At 30.5% G+C, this 17,506-nt stretch overlaps 1 protein-coding gene across 4 annotated transcripts in view; it reads left to right on the top strand.

Moving 5' to 3' along the window:
* Positions 1-17,506, top strand: part of LOC116850283 (leucine-zipper-like transcriptional regulator 1) — a 20,153-nt gene that overhangs the window by 1,193 nt on the left and 1,454 nt on the right. For 2 of the 4 annotated variants that reach the window (XM_032828383.1, XM_032828384.1), the window contains 8 exons: positions 355-663; positions 1,310-1,424; positions 1,546-1,712; positions 1,833-2,034; positions 2,320-2,679; positions 5,690-6,418; positions 6,992-7,276; positions 7,372-7,554. In XM_032828383.1, the coding sequence (XP_032684274.1) occupies positions 355-663; positions 1,310-1,424; positions 1,546-1,712; positions 1,833-2,034; positions 2,320-2,679; positions 5,690-6,418; positions 6,992-7,276; positions 7,372-7,491 (2,287 nt within the window). In that variant the 3' untranslated portion in view covers positions 7,492-7,554. The remainder of the gene's footprint in view (positions 1-354; positions 664-1,309; positions 1,425-1,545; positions 1,713-1,832; positions 2,035-2,319; positions 2,680-5,689; positions 6,419-6,991; positions 7,277-7,371; positions 7,555-17,506) is intronic. The other 2 variants (XM_032828385.1, XM_032828386.1) reach the window with 2 other exon arrangements.

Here is a 17,506-nt window from a genome sequence, read left to right as displayed (position 1 = left end):
GCGGTTTCTGCCGCCAATCTGCTGTCAAATCGCTACAAGCTCTGCGCGGTTTTTGCTGCAAATCTGCAGCAATTATCCGACAACAAGCTCTGCCGCATGTCTGGTGGCAATTTGGCAATAAAATTTGATATAACATCCTGCATCAAATTTGTTATCTATTTGCCATCAAAAGTTGATAGCAAGCTCTGCTCGAAATCTGTGCAGATTTGGCTATCTGGGCAGTTATATACTGCTGGATAAAGTCTGACTTATAAATAAAATAATACTACTTTGAGTACTAAACGAGGTCAATGAAATAGTTAACTGTAATTAACATTATGGTTTAATTAATTAATGCCCTATTTACTCTCTTAGACGCAGCAAACATACTATTGTAGCATATAAGGATGCAATTTATGTCTTTGGTGGTGACAATGGTAAAAAGATGTTGAATGACTTACTGCGTTTTGATGTAAAAGAAAAGTCCTGGGGACGAGCACTTGCAACCGGGCTTCCACCAGCACCACGTTATCATCATTCTGCAGTTGTTCATGGCTCATCAATGTTTGTCTTTGGTGGTTACACTGGAGATATACATTCTAATTCTAATCTTAGTAATAAAAATGATCTGTTTGAGTACAATTTCCAGACTGGTCAGTGGGCAGAGTGGAAGTTTGCAGGAATGTAAGTATTGTACTTGTAAGTGCAACACCAACAAATTTATAAGTATACAGAATATCTGATAATTCATGACAGACCTGTTATATGTGAGTAGAACTCATCAAACAATACAAAATTCCTTTACTATTTTGCAAAATTATGTAAAATTTTACAATTATGTAAAATTTTGTTATTAATTAAAGAAGATTGATGAATAATCACATACGATACAGTAGAGCTGTGAAAGTGATGTTTGTTGTCATGTACTTGTACATTAAGGCAAACTGAAAAAAATCATCTACCATTTTACAAATAAGTACATAGATTTTTAGTTATTAAATAAAAAAACTAGTGCGTTACATGTATAGTGTACTAATTTTTTAAATTAATAATAAAAGCTATGTGATTATTTGCAAAATGGTAGAGGATCTTTTTATTTAGTTTAAGGAGTTTTGTGTTCAGATATTATCATGCCTTGTATCTTGTCACTAATCTTGAATTAATAATTTAAAATTTTACATGGTTTGTGAAATGATAGAGGAATTTTGTGTTCAGTTTGATGAATTCTAGCTCCTCATTATGCTTGAAATTTTCAGATACCCTGTATATGTTGCTATTATATTTATAAATATATAGTGGCTAGTATTAACAAATGTTAATATATTTTTAGGACACCAGTGGCTAGATCTGCCCACGGTGCTGCTGTATATGATAATAAGTTATGGATATTCGCAGGCTATGATGGCAATGCCAGATTGAATGATATGTGGACAATATCTTTGCTGGTAGGATACTTATTGCTTTACGATTGTTTGTAACATAACTAAAATATTAATATGAGGAATCAGACAATATGGAAAGCTTTCACACGATTTTGATTTTATTCAATTTTGCACATATTATCAGCCCGGTGAGTCTAGGGTGTGGGAGCAAGTTGATCAGTCTGGCGAGTGTCCGCCAACATGCTGCAATTTCCCCGTCGCGGTAGCCCGAGAATCTATGTTTGTTTTTAGCGGCCAGAGCGGAGCAAAGATAACTAATAGTCTCTTCCAATTTCATTTTAGGGAGAGGCGGTAAATATTACATTTGTGCGACAATAGATTTCGCGTCATAATTTGCAATTTTGTATTCGCGTCTTGTAAATTACAATTAAATTTTTCATCATTTTGTTATCATTATTTATATTTTTTTAGATGGACGCGTATATCGACGGAGCACATATTGCGTGGCGCACCGCCGCCACCAGCACGGCGATACGGTCACACGATGGTCAGCTTTGACCGACATCTTTATGTCTTTGGCGGCGCGGCTGAAACGTCTCTGTCTAATGATCTTCACTGCTACGATCTTGACACACAAACGTGGAACGTCGTTTTACCATCTGCCGACAGTCAGGTAGGTAACACCTGTAACAATTTGTAATTGTTACATTAACTGATGCTTTATTATTATGTAATATATTAACAATGTACAAAAAATGAATTATTTAATTTTATAACGTGAAATAAGTTTTTATCACAAACAGAAACTAAACATTAGAAATTGTAAAAAGGTCATATGTTTTATTTATAATATAATAATATAATATTTTACATATAATACCTGTTTACGATAATAGTTTGAATAACTATTTTAGTTCATAAAGTTAGATAACTTATCTTATGATATATACTCATGCAGGTGCCGTCCGGTCGACTTTTCCATGCCGCAGCTGTGATTGGAGAAGCGATGTTCATCTTTGGCGGAACGGTAGATAATAATATACGGTCCGCCGAGACATATCGCTTCCAGTTCTCGTCGTACCCCAAGTGCACTTTGCATGACGATTTCGGTAGACTCTTGAGCAACCGTCTCTTTTGCGACGTGGAATTTATAGTAGGCGAGTTAGAGACTAAAATACCAGCGCATATTGCCATGGTGGCTGCGCGCTCACAATTTCTCCGAGCTCGTATTCGAGAGGCGCGTGAAAAACGAGCAGTTCATTTGGAAGAAACGTTTGGTACCGTCAATGTACCGCTTAAAGATTTGCCACTATTAGAGGTAAAGTTCGACTGCAAATCGGAATATTGTGTCTCCATTTCGACTACTTTTAGCTCTACAAGAAACATATGGTCAAAAAAATGTACTTGTTATTAATTTATTTGTGTATATAAGATATTTTTTAAGTACTATTCAATATTTTAGGAATTGATTTTTGAGCTCATTTTTACAAGGTTAATATGAATATAAAGTTAATATGAATATATGGCCTTAAAGGTCTATTTTCAGAAAAATACAGGATGTTAACAATTCTATAAAATTATCGGTTTTTTAAACAGTTCTTAAACGGAAAAAGATTTCTATTTTAATCTCAGACTAGTAACTAAAGAGTACTCTTCTATATTTTTATTTTTTACCTATAGTAATCGTTTGGTAAGAAATCTATGGCGTAAAGAAACGGGATTTAAATAGTATATTACTACCTTGAAGTTGTATGCGAATAGATGAATAGATAAAATGTTTTGTAAATTTTTATTTTATTAATTACCTACAAAAAGTATATTGATAGACATCAATAAAGTCATTAGTTCAGGAAATATTTGTATTTCAATATTTTTAACACCTTAATAGGATTTTTAACATCCTACATTTAACAGGATTTTTAACACTCTACACCTTTGAGAGAAATAAGGAGTTCCAGGCAATATTTTCATTTGAATTTTTCTTTATAAAATACTTAAAAAATCAACTACTAAAATATTAGGGAGTACTTAAAAAAATATTTTGTATACAGAGCGAGGTATGTAAAGTGCGCAATAGATGAATATCTTAAAAAATAGTAATGGCAGAAAAATGCAATTTTTTATGAAGCAAAATTAGAGTGTTTTATAAGAGATATCTTTTTGATATATTTTTTTTTCTATATGAATATATCAAGCATACTTGAAAATCACTACATTTTTTAATAAATTTATATTAATATATTTATTTTTGAATTTGTACAATTGTAGTGTATAGAGAAAGAGATTTCTTTGGATATAATATATTTTATTGCATCCAAATAAACTAAAAGAAACTAACGTTTTAATCAATAACTACGATTTTCTAACTTTTAATTAAATAAGAAACTTAAAGTGCATTCGTGTAGCACGCTACTAACGTTACCGCATTTTTCTATCTTTATCGCTCCTTAAATATACAACAAAGATAGAATGACACAGTAACATTGCAAATAACACTACATTGTAGTAACACTGCAAATAATGAGTTTCACGAACGCACCCTTAAGAAACTTAATGTTTTTTTTTGTATTACTAACAGTCTTTTTTTTATTACTTTATTGAGTGTATTCTCTTCTTCCTATTATTTTTATTCAAATACTTACTCTAATTATCCCGTGATGCATTCACTTATCTTTATTCCTTATCATGATTTTGTTTGCTTGATTTCAATGATTGAACAGGAATTTGTGATTTCAACTAACGATAATTCTAACGATATACTTGTAGTATCATGCTTATACTGCATCCTTATAATATCCAAAAAAGCTTCTTTCATCTCATTTATAGGTAATTATTAGCAATAATACAATAACAGTCTATATATAATAGATATTGACAGAATATACATTAGTCATCTAGAGACGACAGAATTACTTTTGGATTTTTAATCAAATATTGTATTAGTACAAATAATAGATTGAAAACGAAATATCTGAAATATGTTTTTATCAAATCAAATAATATGATTTCATTTCTTCAGGAGACTTTTTAAGTAGAACGATTTAAGATTCTACAGAAAAAAGTCTCACAACGAAGTAAATTAGAATGTTCACAAAATATTGAAAACAAATTCGCGAAGTACGCAGCACCGATCTGAAAATCTGATCAAACATTGCATTATACCGCGCAGAAGTTTGAAATATCAAATTATTATTATATAATTATTATTATTAAATATTATTTAATTGAACATTTTCTTTAGTGATGTTTCTTTCTATTAACGTGATTTAATCTAATAAAACAAAACGATTATATCATGATATAAAATTATTTTGTAGGACTAAACCAATCGAAATCAAATAGGAGAATACTAAATTCAAAGAAAAATTCAAAGAAACTTTATCTCGTGTCGGATTCAATCCTTGATGCATGTAGGAAAAATATATTTAAAAGGCGTGACTTTTGAATCATTTTAGCATTATCTGATAAAATATTTTTTGCCGTCAATATTTTTGGAAATATTTATTTGTCCTGTTTTACGTGCGCCGTACTCTGTATATACAGAGTGTCCCACCTGAGCAACCTCCAAAGCTCTCGTGAAGGCATAGTACGGATTGAGGTAAACATAAAAGTCCTATACCGTTTTGTGATATTCGTAATAATTATCGAGATATTAATTAAAAAAGATTTGTAAATTATCTCATGAGATATAGTAGATAAGCTGTAATAGCGACGTTTGCTACTGTATGTTTGTATATGACGTCAAACTGGACAAAAAGTTCTCTACCATTTTTAATAACCTTGTATATTTTTAATTATTAATTAAAGAAAATTGCTGAATGGTCGCGATAATATATATTAATGTCCTCTAATTAATAATTAAAAATCTAAAAAGTTATTAGGAAAACGGTAAAGGACTTTTTTAGTTTTTAATCTAATGTACAAGCGGTAGATGTCATCTACCATATCTCATGTGATTATTCACAGATCTTTAATTAATATCTCGATAATTATTGCGAATATCGCCAAACGGTATAGGACTTTTATGTTCACCTTAATTTGTATTATGTCTCTATAAAAGCTTTGAAGGTTGTTCTGGGATACCCTGTACGTTACTTAAATATTACTAATTTTCCCGTGTTTTCGCAAATCTTTCACAATATATATATTATTTGTAACGTAACTTATCGTTTACAATATATTATTGTATAAAGTTATCATATACTACATATTTTTTACGAAAAATTAAATTCATATCGAAGTGAAGATATATAGTTTCTAGTTTTTATTAAAAACGATTAGATAATAAAATATATTTCCTAATTCTAATCCTAATCGTTCTGTTGCAGGTAAAATTGAATGATGCTGTACCGGAAGCTTTTGAGATGGTATTGAATTACATTTACACTGATCGCATCGATCCTACTAAGAGAACTGACGACGCGTCCAGCAGTAAAGTCGAGGATCCGCAAAGCAATCGCATCGTGCTTCTTATGATGGATGTGTATCGTCTCGCTGTGCAATTCAATATGAAACGTTTGGAACAGCTGTGCGTTAATTACCTTGAAGCGACCATAAGTCACGCGAACGTCCTAGTGGCACTGCATAACGCTGTATATTTGAAGTTATTTTTCATAAAGGAATTTTGCCTAAGCTTTGTCGTGAAAGAGAGCAATATTAACGAGATCGTGATGAGTCAGGAATTTGAGACTCTGGATCAGCCGCTGATGGTGGAGATTATTAGGCGTCGACAGGTGCCACAAACGAAGAATTTTACCAAGTATGAGTACGAGTCTGGCGTCGGTACGTATCTTACACAATTTTCGTTCGCATATTCTTTTGTAGAGTTCTTTTTTCGTAAAAAGAATTTCGTAACGCATTACGAAGCTCATTTGCCAGGAACTAGCCTAGAGCAAGATATGAAGGAGTTCTTAGATAACGTTGGTGTGGAATTTTGCGACATCAAGCTAATACTGGATGGTTTTCCGATACCAGTGCATAAAGCAATCCTTGCAGCGCGATGCAGCTACTTTGAGGCTATGTTTCGATCTTTCACACCTGAAAATAATATGGTGAATGTGAGTACGGATAACTTAATGAAATCAGTAGGCCTATCTAGACGAACTTGCATAGTCGCGCATAATTCATATGAACAAAGAAATCTACTAATCATGTTTGATATAAAGAACTGCATTTTTTACTGCATGCATCATGATTAATATCTTTATTCTAGACAGTACATAATATCATTAGAATATACTAAACTTATATTGGACATACTATAGTTGTACATAATATACTAGTAATATTGGCATAATATTTCTTGTGGTACACCATTTCTCTTATATTTTCACGATACATTAATCTTATTAATAACATTCCGTTTAATCGTTTCGAATGTTATAAATTTATTTTGTGGATAATCTCTTGTATTTTTCTCTAAAATAGTTAGATATTTTCATAACAAATAAGATAAGGATAAAATTTCTCATTATTAGTACGAATTTTTTCTTAGTGTGTTGTCATCTAATGTCACCTAATGTCATGATTAATTAATGATGTTGTGGTAATGTGACAATCAACGTGTTGGATTTACGGAGGTGAGTTTTGTGTAGGCAAGTATAGAAATAATATAAGTGCAACTTACGCAGATACAAATTGGCGAGACGATACCGTCGTCGGAAGCGTTCCACTCCTTACTGAGGTATATTTATTACGCCGACATTTCGATGCCACCCGAAGACTCCTTGTATCTATTCACTGCGCCGTCATTCTACGGTTTCACGAACAACCGACTGCAAGCGTTTTGTAAACAGAATCTTGAGACGAACGTTACTTCCGAGAACGTTATAGAAATTTTGGAAGCGGCAGATAGGATGCAAGCTGCTGATATGAAGAAATATGCATTAAATCTAATAGTTCATCATTTTAGCAAGGTACGGAATCGCTCAAATTCCTCGCACGTGCAACATTGATGTTATCGGTATTTAAGTTTCAACATACTCGTCTGCAAAAAGTTGCTTTTGTTCAGGTCGCGAGGCTTCCTAAACTGAAACAATTAAGCCGCGACCTCTTATTAGAGATTATCGAAGCGTTAGCTGACGAACGTAGCGAAGGTAGAATGTGTCAAGATATGACGAATGATTGCTGACGGATTTCTACTCTAGATCGTCGTCCGTGCAACTGGGATTTGTTGTCATCATGCAGTTTCCAGGTAAGAAAATCCAATTTATTATAAAAATTATAATTAAATTAATAATTAATTAATAATAAAAACCAATATTTTGCCGAATTGAAAGTATATACGGTTCTAGATCTTAAAATTAGGCGCTTACGCGTAAATTAGGTTTTATTATGATACTCTATATTTATGTATAGATAAAATATAATTTATGTATAAAATGTTATCTGTATAGATAATAAGCAATTTATGGATGTTGTTTAAAGAAATTGTATGGCTTACTAAAAAATGTATTAAGGAAAGTTTATTTTTTTATTTAATCTCTTTAGAATTTTGAAAAATTCCCTTAAATTTATGAAGTTGTTTTTTAAATTAGAAGTATAAAGTCCACATAATTCTCTAATGATATTATTATCTTCAGAGTTACATCTACCAATTTGTCACATGATAGAATAAAAGTTTCATATAATTAATAGAATAAAAGTTTTATATAATTTATCTTTTTTAAACATTACATTTATAATTAATTCTCAAAGTAGATTTGATTAATCGTTTCATAATTTAATTAGTCTTTTTTGAATATTTTAGTATATAGTAAGTTATATTACGATATAAATTATATAATTTACATTGTCTAAAAAATGACTGTGTAGGGAAGACGGGTTAGTTGGCTATTGAGATAAATTGGCAAAACCGATTATTTCTTCTATTTTCTAACAAATTACGGAATTAAGCAAACAAGATTTTGAAACATGTTAAACATGACTTCGAAATTCCAGCTTGCTTGATTCTGAAATCTGTTAAAGAATAGTAGAAATAATCGATTGTACTAACTTATCTGCTTACGATAGCCAACTAACCCCGGTTTCTCCTATACATTAAGTAGAAAATATGCAAACAAAACATAATCTTGAAATTTAAAGCACAACTCTGATATGAATATATATTATCATAGAGCAGACAACTTCAGATGTCATTTTTCAAAATTTTGTTTGTTTTCAATGTTTTTAAAGTTTTTATGTGGTATATTAGAGTACTTTAATAGTGCAAAAGTGTGTGTATATATATATACACACATATACAGGGTGGGCCATTTTATTCAATACACGCAAAAATCTCAAAAAGGAGAAATTTTTTCAAAAAATGTTTCAGACAAAAGTTGTCGGGTTCAGAGGGGGACAAAAGTTGCCGGGTTCTGAAGGTGATCTTGACTTTGACCTCGGAGCTCATTCTGAAGGTTATTCGAAAATCAACTTTGCATTTTAAATAGAAACATTCATTTTTTTTCTTACGGAATTTTATTCTTCGTGAAGAAACTAACAACTTTTGTTTGAACGAATTTTTCGTACATGGTGGCATTTTGATTTTTCCTCAATTTTTCCGCGAATGCAGATACAAATACAATGGATGAATCGCGGTATTGCAATCAAGGTTTTTAAAGGGGAAAGCATTTTTCGAAGATTAAAAATAGGTTTTTTTCATGATTGTTTTTTTAAATGTGAAACATTTATTTCAGTTGTGTGCACATAATATTATAGGTCTAAACTGCATACAATAATTTTTTATATAAAAATATCGATAAATATTAAATATATAGAGCATTTTCTGAAGAGAGTCTGAGCATACATAAGTTGGTTCCTATGATTTTGCAGACTTCAATAAACTGAAACAGAGAAATGTAAAATATTATTAATTTTTGTATGTATGGCTATCTTTGGAACTAGAATAATAAAAATTGGAACATTCTTCAAATTTTTTTAATCGTGTAAAAATTTTGATAGAAAAATCGCATAAAAAATTGATAATTTTACATTCAGAAATAGAAAAGAATTAAGATATTTTAATTTATCTAGTTCCTGCTAAAAAACAATATGTTTTGAATATAAACCAAAAGCTAATTGACTTATTAGTTTGTTTAACCTTTAGCTGGCACTCTTCATCACAGTCACATAGCTAGCACACTGGGCCATTTGAGATCCCAACCATTAAAATGCTTGCTGCGTGGAAGTTATTGGTTTTTTTCACTTGAAAAAATTCCAGAATAATTTTCAAATATCGACTTAAAAGATGTCATAAGTTTGATTAAATGTAATCAATTAAATTTGATTAAATGTAATTAATGTATAATTTTGATAAAATGTAATATTAAGTATAAAAAAAATTCGAGAACGTAAAAAAAGCGAAAAAATGACTATTTTCACTAAAAAATTCACAAACTCTTCCATTTTTTTATATTAAGAGCTAAAAATTTAACTTGACACTCTTGAGATATAACACTTTAAGGAATAAAGTAGTTTAATTGTGGCCGTTTCAAAAAAGGTATTTATTTGGAGAGTTGAAAAGACGAATTTCAGCCAAAAAAGTATTACTTATTTTTTCAAAGTATACTTATTTTTTCAAAGTATACTTGTTTCTTTATTAGATATGAGTGAATTTTACTTGATTAATGTACACAAATTATTCTCATTATCTTCCTCGAGTAGCTGCAGACGTATGGACCGAACTGGCGTAATTGATACGCCATCTAATAAAACCGGAATAATATGATATTCTTGAAAAAAAAATTAAATGCCGTATAAGGTATGTACTTACCTTTTTCTATTCTGATGATAAACACCAATGGAAAAAAAATTCAGAAAAAATTCTTAGAATAATTATAGCTGGCACACTGGGGCCTCTGATGGCACCACTCCGTTTTACTCGAATACCACAGCTAGATTGACTTTTAGAATTACGCTAGGTAATCCAGAAGAAAGAGGGTTCCTTGGACAAATAATAGATGATGGCACAAGCATCATTTTCGTACTATAGGGGAGAATAATTTGGAGCTGAATTATGCTGAATTAAGCTGGGGCTTTCGGTACTTCAGTGTGCCAGCTAAGGATTAAAGCTTCTTGTACGTTACTGGTCATGTCAGATTTATGATGTCAGAAGCGAGGAATGACATGCTTATAAAAGTTATGTGCCATTTCTAAATTAAGATAAATATAAACGAAAAAGTATTTGAGATTGCTTGAGCACACTTGTAAAATTGTCCGAAATATCTCTTTCCCAATAATTAATAAATAATCGTATAATAAATGATGAAATAAGGCATGTAAAATGATAAAATGAATCTGTTTATCTGCATACTTTATTTTACCATTTATTATATAATCGTTAGGGAAAAAGGATACACTTTCTGGACAACTTTACAAGTATGTTTCTCTCTCTCTCTCTCTCTCCTCCTCTCCCTCTTTCTCTTTCCCTTCCTCTCTCTCTCCCCCCCCCTCTCTCCCTCAAGCAGTTTCAAGTGTTCTTTCATCTATATTTATCTTTATTTAAAAATAACACGCAAGTTCGTTAGTATATGTCGTTTCTCGTTTCTGACGTCACAAATTCAACATGGTCACAACGAAGTAAAAAGCCTTAAAATCATGCAAAAATTGCAAAAATACCGATTCGCAAAAAAATGCGTTTAAGATTTTGTGTGCAAAATAGATATAAATTTCGAGTATTTACTAATCAAGTACTTCTTAATTAGCGGTTCTAAACTTATGTATTCCTTTCTACTAATGGAACTTATTTGGAATTTTCTCTTTATCTGTGGCAGCAATTCGAGCCTTTTGAAAAACCGTTGCTAGAAAATAATTGACAAACTTATAGAGACTTATTCAAATAGTTAGTAATAAATTACTAACCAATCAGTAATACTCTTTTTGTAAGGAATGTAAAACTAGTTAAACTAAAATAGAGAATCCATTACTACTTTGTAAACTGTCGTGTAAATTTTCGAAATATCAATGAAAGAAAATTGGTCAGTTGACGTGATATGATGAGACAAGTTCTATAATCAATTTGAATAAGTATGTCTCTATAAGTTTGTCAATTATTTTCTAGCAACGGTTTTCAAAAGGCTCAAGTTGCTGCCACAGATAAAGAGAAAATTCCAAATAAGTTCCATTAGTTTCAGAAAGGAATACATGAGTTTAGAACCGCTAATTAAGAAGTACTTGATTAGTAAATACTCGAAATTTATATCTATTTTGCACGCAAAATCTTAAACGCATTTTTTTGCGAATCGGTACTTTTGCAGTTTTTGCATGATTTTAAGGCTTTTTACTTCGTTGCGACCATGTTGAATTTGTGACGTCAGAAACGAGAAACGACATATACTAACGAAAGTTGCGTATTATTTTTAAATATAGATCAATATAGATGAAAGAGCACTTGAAACTGCTTGAGGGAGAGAGGGGGGAGAGAGAGAGGAAGGGATTGTTCAGTAGTTTTATTACTAGCGACAAATGATTTTGAATATTTAAAGTACAGGGTTATTAATGCTACAGAATAATTCAGTGATTACGGTGACAATGATAATCACTAATCTATTATTAGATTCTTCTGATAAAGTATTGCTGTAAATTATTCTTTAATGACGAGATAGATAAGCATCAAATTCTCTTGATTAGTATGAATTATTTCATATCTTGTTTATGAATTATTTCATATCTATTTTTCAAACTAATTTATTGTTTGCCTTAGTTCGTTATAATATTAAATTGAAAATTTAGTGATAGAGCAATCATATCGTTAATGAGTTTCGTTGATATACATTATAACAATATCAGTAGCATTTTGATCGTCGTTTGTATCATTTGTCAATAAATATGCCATTAAATGTTGTTTAAACGATACAAGAGCATATTATAATCATAATTCAACAAAGTATTGTCACAGCTTATTGGCACTATGTGTTTCAGTTCAGTTATTCAAGTTAAGCAGCGGATAACGCAATATGAAAAAGGATAGGTAGGTGACCGCTACAAGATTGAAATCACGTAGTGACGTAAAAAAAGAAATACTCTAAATTTTTTATTATTTAAATAAAATAATCAAGCATTAAATTGTTTCATTTTGATAAGTCAATTTGTGGAAATTTAACAGAAAATATACCATATATAATAATTCGTCAAATAATCACTGAATCACTGAAAAATGATTAACCCCTTAGCGATGAATGACGAGAATTTTCGTCATTTCCGACTTTGCTCAGAGTACGGCAAAAACGCATTTTCTCGTCATGAAATATTTTGTATTGGAGTTTCTAAATGAATTTATCATTGAAGTCAAATGTATTTAGGGCTTTTGAAGTCTGCTGAACACGATTTTTCAATCCGATTCGCGAAATTTTGCCTAAACAAAAATATGGCTTTTAGAAAAATGATAATTTTACGAATTTTTTAAGATTCTCGTTATGAGATGTTTTATTATATCAGTCTTTAAGTGATTTTATCATTGAAACGAAATATATCTAGGGCTTTTTAGGTTCGCTGAACACGATTTTTTTATTCGATTCGTGAAATTTTGTCAAAAAAAAAATATGATTGATAGAAAAATGAGAATTTTTCGCATATTCTCGTTATGAAATATTTTGTTATATTAGAGCTTATACATGATTTTATAAATAAAGCGAAGTATACAGGGTATCCTGTCACTACCGCATTATCTCTTAAGGGCGGATTCCTGAAGTAATTTGAATAAGAAAATCCTAATACAAAAGTGGCGAGGCTATAATACTTTTCAAATTATAAAGATTAAAGTTGACCAATTATACTGGCTAAAATACGTGCGCTCAAGTATGGTACAACACACAGTGGTACAGGTGCATGCACATGTCCCTTTTCCAAATATTGATACGGAAGTTCTATACATATAACAATATATGTAATAATAATCTGCCTTTTCTATCATTTAAATAAACATATCGCAAATAATAACAATCTCGTCAAAATGTTATGAATAAAATATCACACAATACATTTATGAGAATCAGTAAGCTGTCACACATTTGACATTTCTTTCAGTAATTTACAACTAATTTCATATCTTATGTAAATTTTCACTTATATGCTGCACCTGTACCATTGTGTGTTATACCGTACCTGGACGCGCATATTTAGCCAATATAATTGGTCAACATTAATCATTTATAATTTCAAAAGTATTATAGCCTCGACATTTTTGCATTAGGATTTTTTTCTTCAAATTACCTCAAGAATCCATCCTTAAGAGATAATGCGGTAGTGGCGGGACACCCTGTATATAGAGATTTTTAGGTCTGTTGAACATAATAATCAGGATTGCTACAGACATGGAAAATCAGGAAAAGTCATGAAATTTAAATTTGTCATGAAAATATCAGGGATATATCAGGGAAAAATATAAAATAACCTGGAATTTCCTTACAATTCTTTGAAATTAGAGTGATTCTCCCTGGGTTATAAGAAAAGAATACATAATCTCTAGATACTTACTAAATCTAGGGTCACTAGGGATTTTATTAATGTATCAAGTTTATTTTTTTTTAATTTTAATATTTTATAGGCATATAGGAATTTAAATGTTACTTAAAAATAAATAAGATTTTCTTAGTTTATATTGAATATGTATACATCTATGCTAGTCCATGCATTATGATGTGTGTGTGTGTGTGTGTTAACAAAATAATTAAAATTTATATTTTACTCAACGCTTTTTCATTCAATCATTCTTTTCCGTCTCATGACTATATTCTTTTTTCCAATACTTATATAATTTTTGTTAACCTAAATGTACATTTTCAGGAATATATGTTAGGAATATTGTTACTAAACTAAATTTGTATTATTTTTAATAATATAAGCTACTTTTTCTGTAATCCCTGTTCCTAAACGTTAAAATTGAAGATTATATATTGGTCATGGAAAATTCTCCACTGTCGTCTAGAAAACATGAAAAAGTCAGGGAATTTCAAAATTGATTTTCTGTAGCAACTCTGATAATACCCCGCTGTTTTGAGTACCTGTTGGATATCGTGAGTGAGCGACATTTTGGGCAACTACAATTTATATACAGCTATATCTCGAAAATGAAAAATTATATTAAAATGAAACAAAATATATTTTAAAGCTAAAAGTTGATACTTTTATGTAGCATTCATAAAATGTATATAACAAAATTTGTTGCCGATGTTATAAGACTATGAAAAATCCACATATTTGGCCTCTTTGATGCCATTTTTCACAAAAGTCACTTGGTAGGCAAATTTGGACGAATTTGGACGGATTCATGTTCAGGAGGTAAAAATACATCGAAAATAACTATTCACACTTTGGCAACAAAATCTTTGCTGACCAATGTTATTTGCCGCAATTTTGAGTTTATGACAAAAAGTTTTTGCAATTTGACTGAAAATTGTTTATTAGCATCATCAAAATGCTCCTTATATCAACTTTCATTTATTTTCGAAAAACTTTTATTTTCCGTCTGAGCATATTCGAAGTAAATGGTGCCGTCGCTAAGGGGTTACTGTTTCTTTAGTAATTATCAGTAATACTTTTTCGTAAGGGATGTACATGACAGATCGAACTTTATCTAAATGATCGAAATTAAATCCAGACACTTTATAGTATCACGCTTACAAATACTTATAACAAATTCGATTGAAAACATTAGTGCGCATCAGTGCACATTAAGGTCGTTTTATAATCCGTTATATTTAAGTAATTTAATCCTTTATATTTAAGATCGCAAATTAAGATCTTAAATTCGCCTTCGATTGTTCCGTAACCAATGAAACGATTAGTATAGCATCTAAAGATAAGTATAAAATGATTCTCAACATAAAATAAAACTCTATAAATATAGTTATAAATATAAATATAAATACAGCTATAAATATAAGAATGAATTATAAATCGATCTTAGTGTACATTAGTGCGTACAAGAGCTTCCAATCGAATTTTCCATTAAAATATACTGATAGTGTACTTAAGTCGAGCATCTTAAATTTTTCATTTGTTTTTGATGATACGAAAAAAGTCTAAGGAAAAAGTTACACTGTTTTGAGGGAGCAATTATGATGACAGAAATTTATTTTTTTAAGGATATTTTTTTCAGAGATTTCAAGATCAAGGTAATTTAAAAAAATGAAATTACATGTTTCTTTGTACATTTTTATAATTAACATCGAGAGTAATCTAGCGAGCTATGACCTTTAAGTAATCTTGAACATGGAAAATTACATATATTAGAAAAAAGTTAAATATTTATGTTTTTTAAAACAAAAATTTATTTAAAGAGATGTTCAAAATAATATCCTCCAATTTCAATACATTTTTTAATACAACACATAAATGATACTTTTGTTCTTTCTATTATTTCTGAATTTATAATCGCATATGCATCCAAAATGCGCTTTCTTATGTTCTCCTATGTAGTTAGTATACCATTGTAAACAATGTTTCTTGATATTTCCCACAAAAAACTCTAGAGGATTTAAATAAAGAAAATTTCTATTCTTTTCCCTTTCATATAATTATTCATATTTCAACTTTAATTGCGAGAATTTCAGGAAATACTGAACTACGAAAGCATTTCACAATCACCTAAATAATAGATATATATATATGCTTACAAATACAATATATGTTATAGAAATCAAGATAGGATATTCCATATTGAATTCATGAAGAATTCATAACATCAAATATAGATATTTACTATTGTCGTATCAACATGATGGTTGTTTGACTCACGTGTGATTATAAATTCAGAAATAATAAAAAGGGCAAAAATATCATCTATGTATTGTATTAAAAACTGTATTAAAGTTGGAGGGTATCATTTTGAATATCTCTTTAAATACATTTTTACGTTGAAGACCATAAACGTTTGACTTTTCTTTTTTTCAAATATAGGCAATTTTTCATATTCAGAATTATTTAAAGCACCCAAAAAAGTATTCTACGTACAAAGTGAATTTTCCTTTAACCCCATGTTCTAAAAGAAATATCTTACAAAAAGCATATTCATCTTTCATTAAAGGGAACCACTTATTGTGCATTTATGAGATATTATTCTAATTGTGTTCCTCTATATCAAAAGGAATATGTTAATTTGAAGCACAATGCCGTCTTATGTGCAGTACGAGAGATGCGAAGAACTGTTGTTTCGCTGCGTACTGTCGTGTACGATTGGTTGAAACCAAGTGCCACGCTTAGAGCTTCCACCGTCAATTCACTATCGACGTTTCAATCAAATCAACGTTGAAATCGTCAAACCGACGTCAGTTTGATATTATTTTGACGTTAATCAACGAGTCCTTTTTCACTGGATATATAGATGTCACAAACATAAAGTCTTAAATAGCTTAGTGAAAACGTCGTGGATTAACGTCAAAATGATATCAAACTGACGTCGGTTTGACGATTTCAACGTTGATTTGATTGAAATGTCGACAGAGAATTGACGGTGGAAGCTCTAAGCGTGGTGCTTGATTTCAACCAATCGTACACGACAGTACGCAGCGAAACAACAGTTCGCGTCTCTCGTACTGCACATAAGACGGCATTGTGCTTCGAATTAACATATTCCTCTTGATATAGAGGAACACAATTAGAATAATATCTCATAAATGCACAATGAGTGGTTTTTTTTAATGAATGATGTATATGCTTTCTGTAAGATATTTCTTTTAGAATATGAGGTTAGAGGAAAATTCACTTTGTACGTAGAATACTTTTTTTTGGATGAGAAATTTAAGATACTCGATTTAAGTGAACGACTGTATAAAAAAATAGAATTTCACTTTTAGAGAACATTTACCTTTTCTTAAATGAACGACTGTATAAAAAAATAGAATTTCACTTTTAGAGAACATTTACCTTTTCTTAAATGTACACCATCAGTCATTTTATTGTACTCTTGAAACCTTAGGAAACTGAGTACGTGCATCGAGTGTTTTGCCTCCGATTCTTGCATTATCTCGGATTATAATCGGTTATAATCTCCGCAATTTTTTGAATTTCTTCACGAAAATTTTGGGAACATATACTTAAAAGTATATATTTTCAGAATATGTAATCAAAATGATTTTTTTTACTCGCAAAAGGTGTTTCCCTACTTCAGTGCGACGCTTTCAATATTGCTAAGCTTTGTCTAGGTATAGCTTCCAGAATGGAGCCGT

The sequence above is a fragment of the Odontomachus brunneus genome, unplaced genomic scaffold, assembly GCF_010583005.1.
Source record: "Odontomachus brunneus isolate Ranch 3 - 2012 unplaced genomic scaffold, Obru_v1 Obru_scaffold_141, whole genome shotgun sequence".
NCBI lineage: Eukaryota > Metazoa > Arthropoda > Insecta > Hymenoptera > Formicidae > Odontomachus > Odontomachus brunneus.
This window is presented reverse-complemented; position numbering and strand designations above follow the sequence as displayed.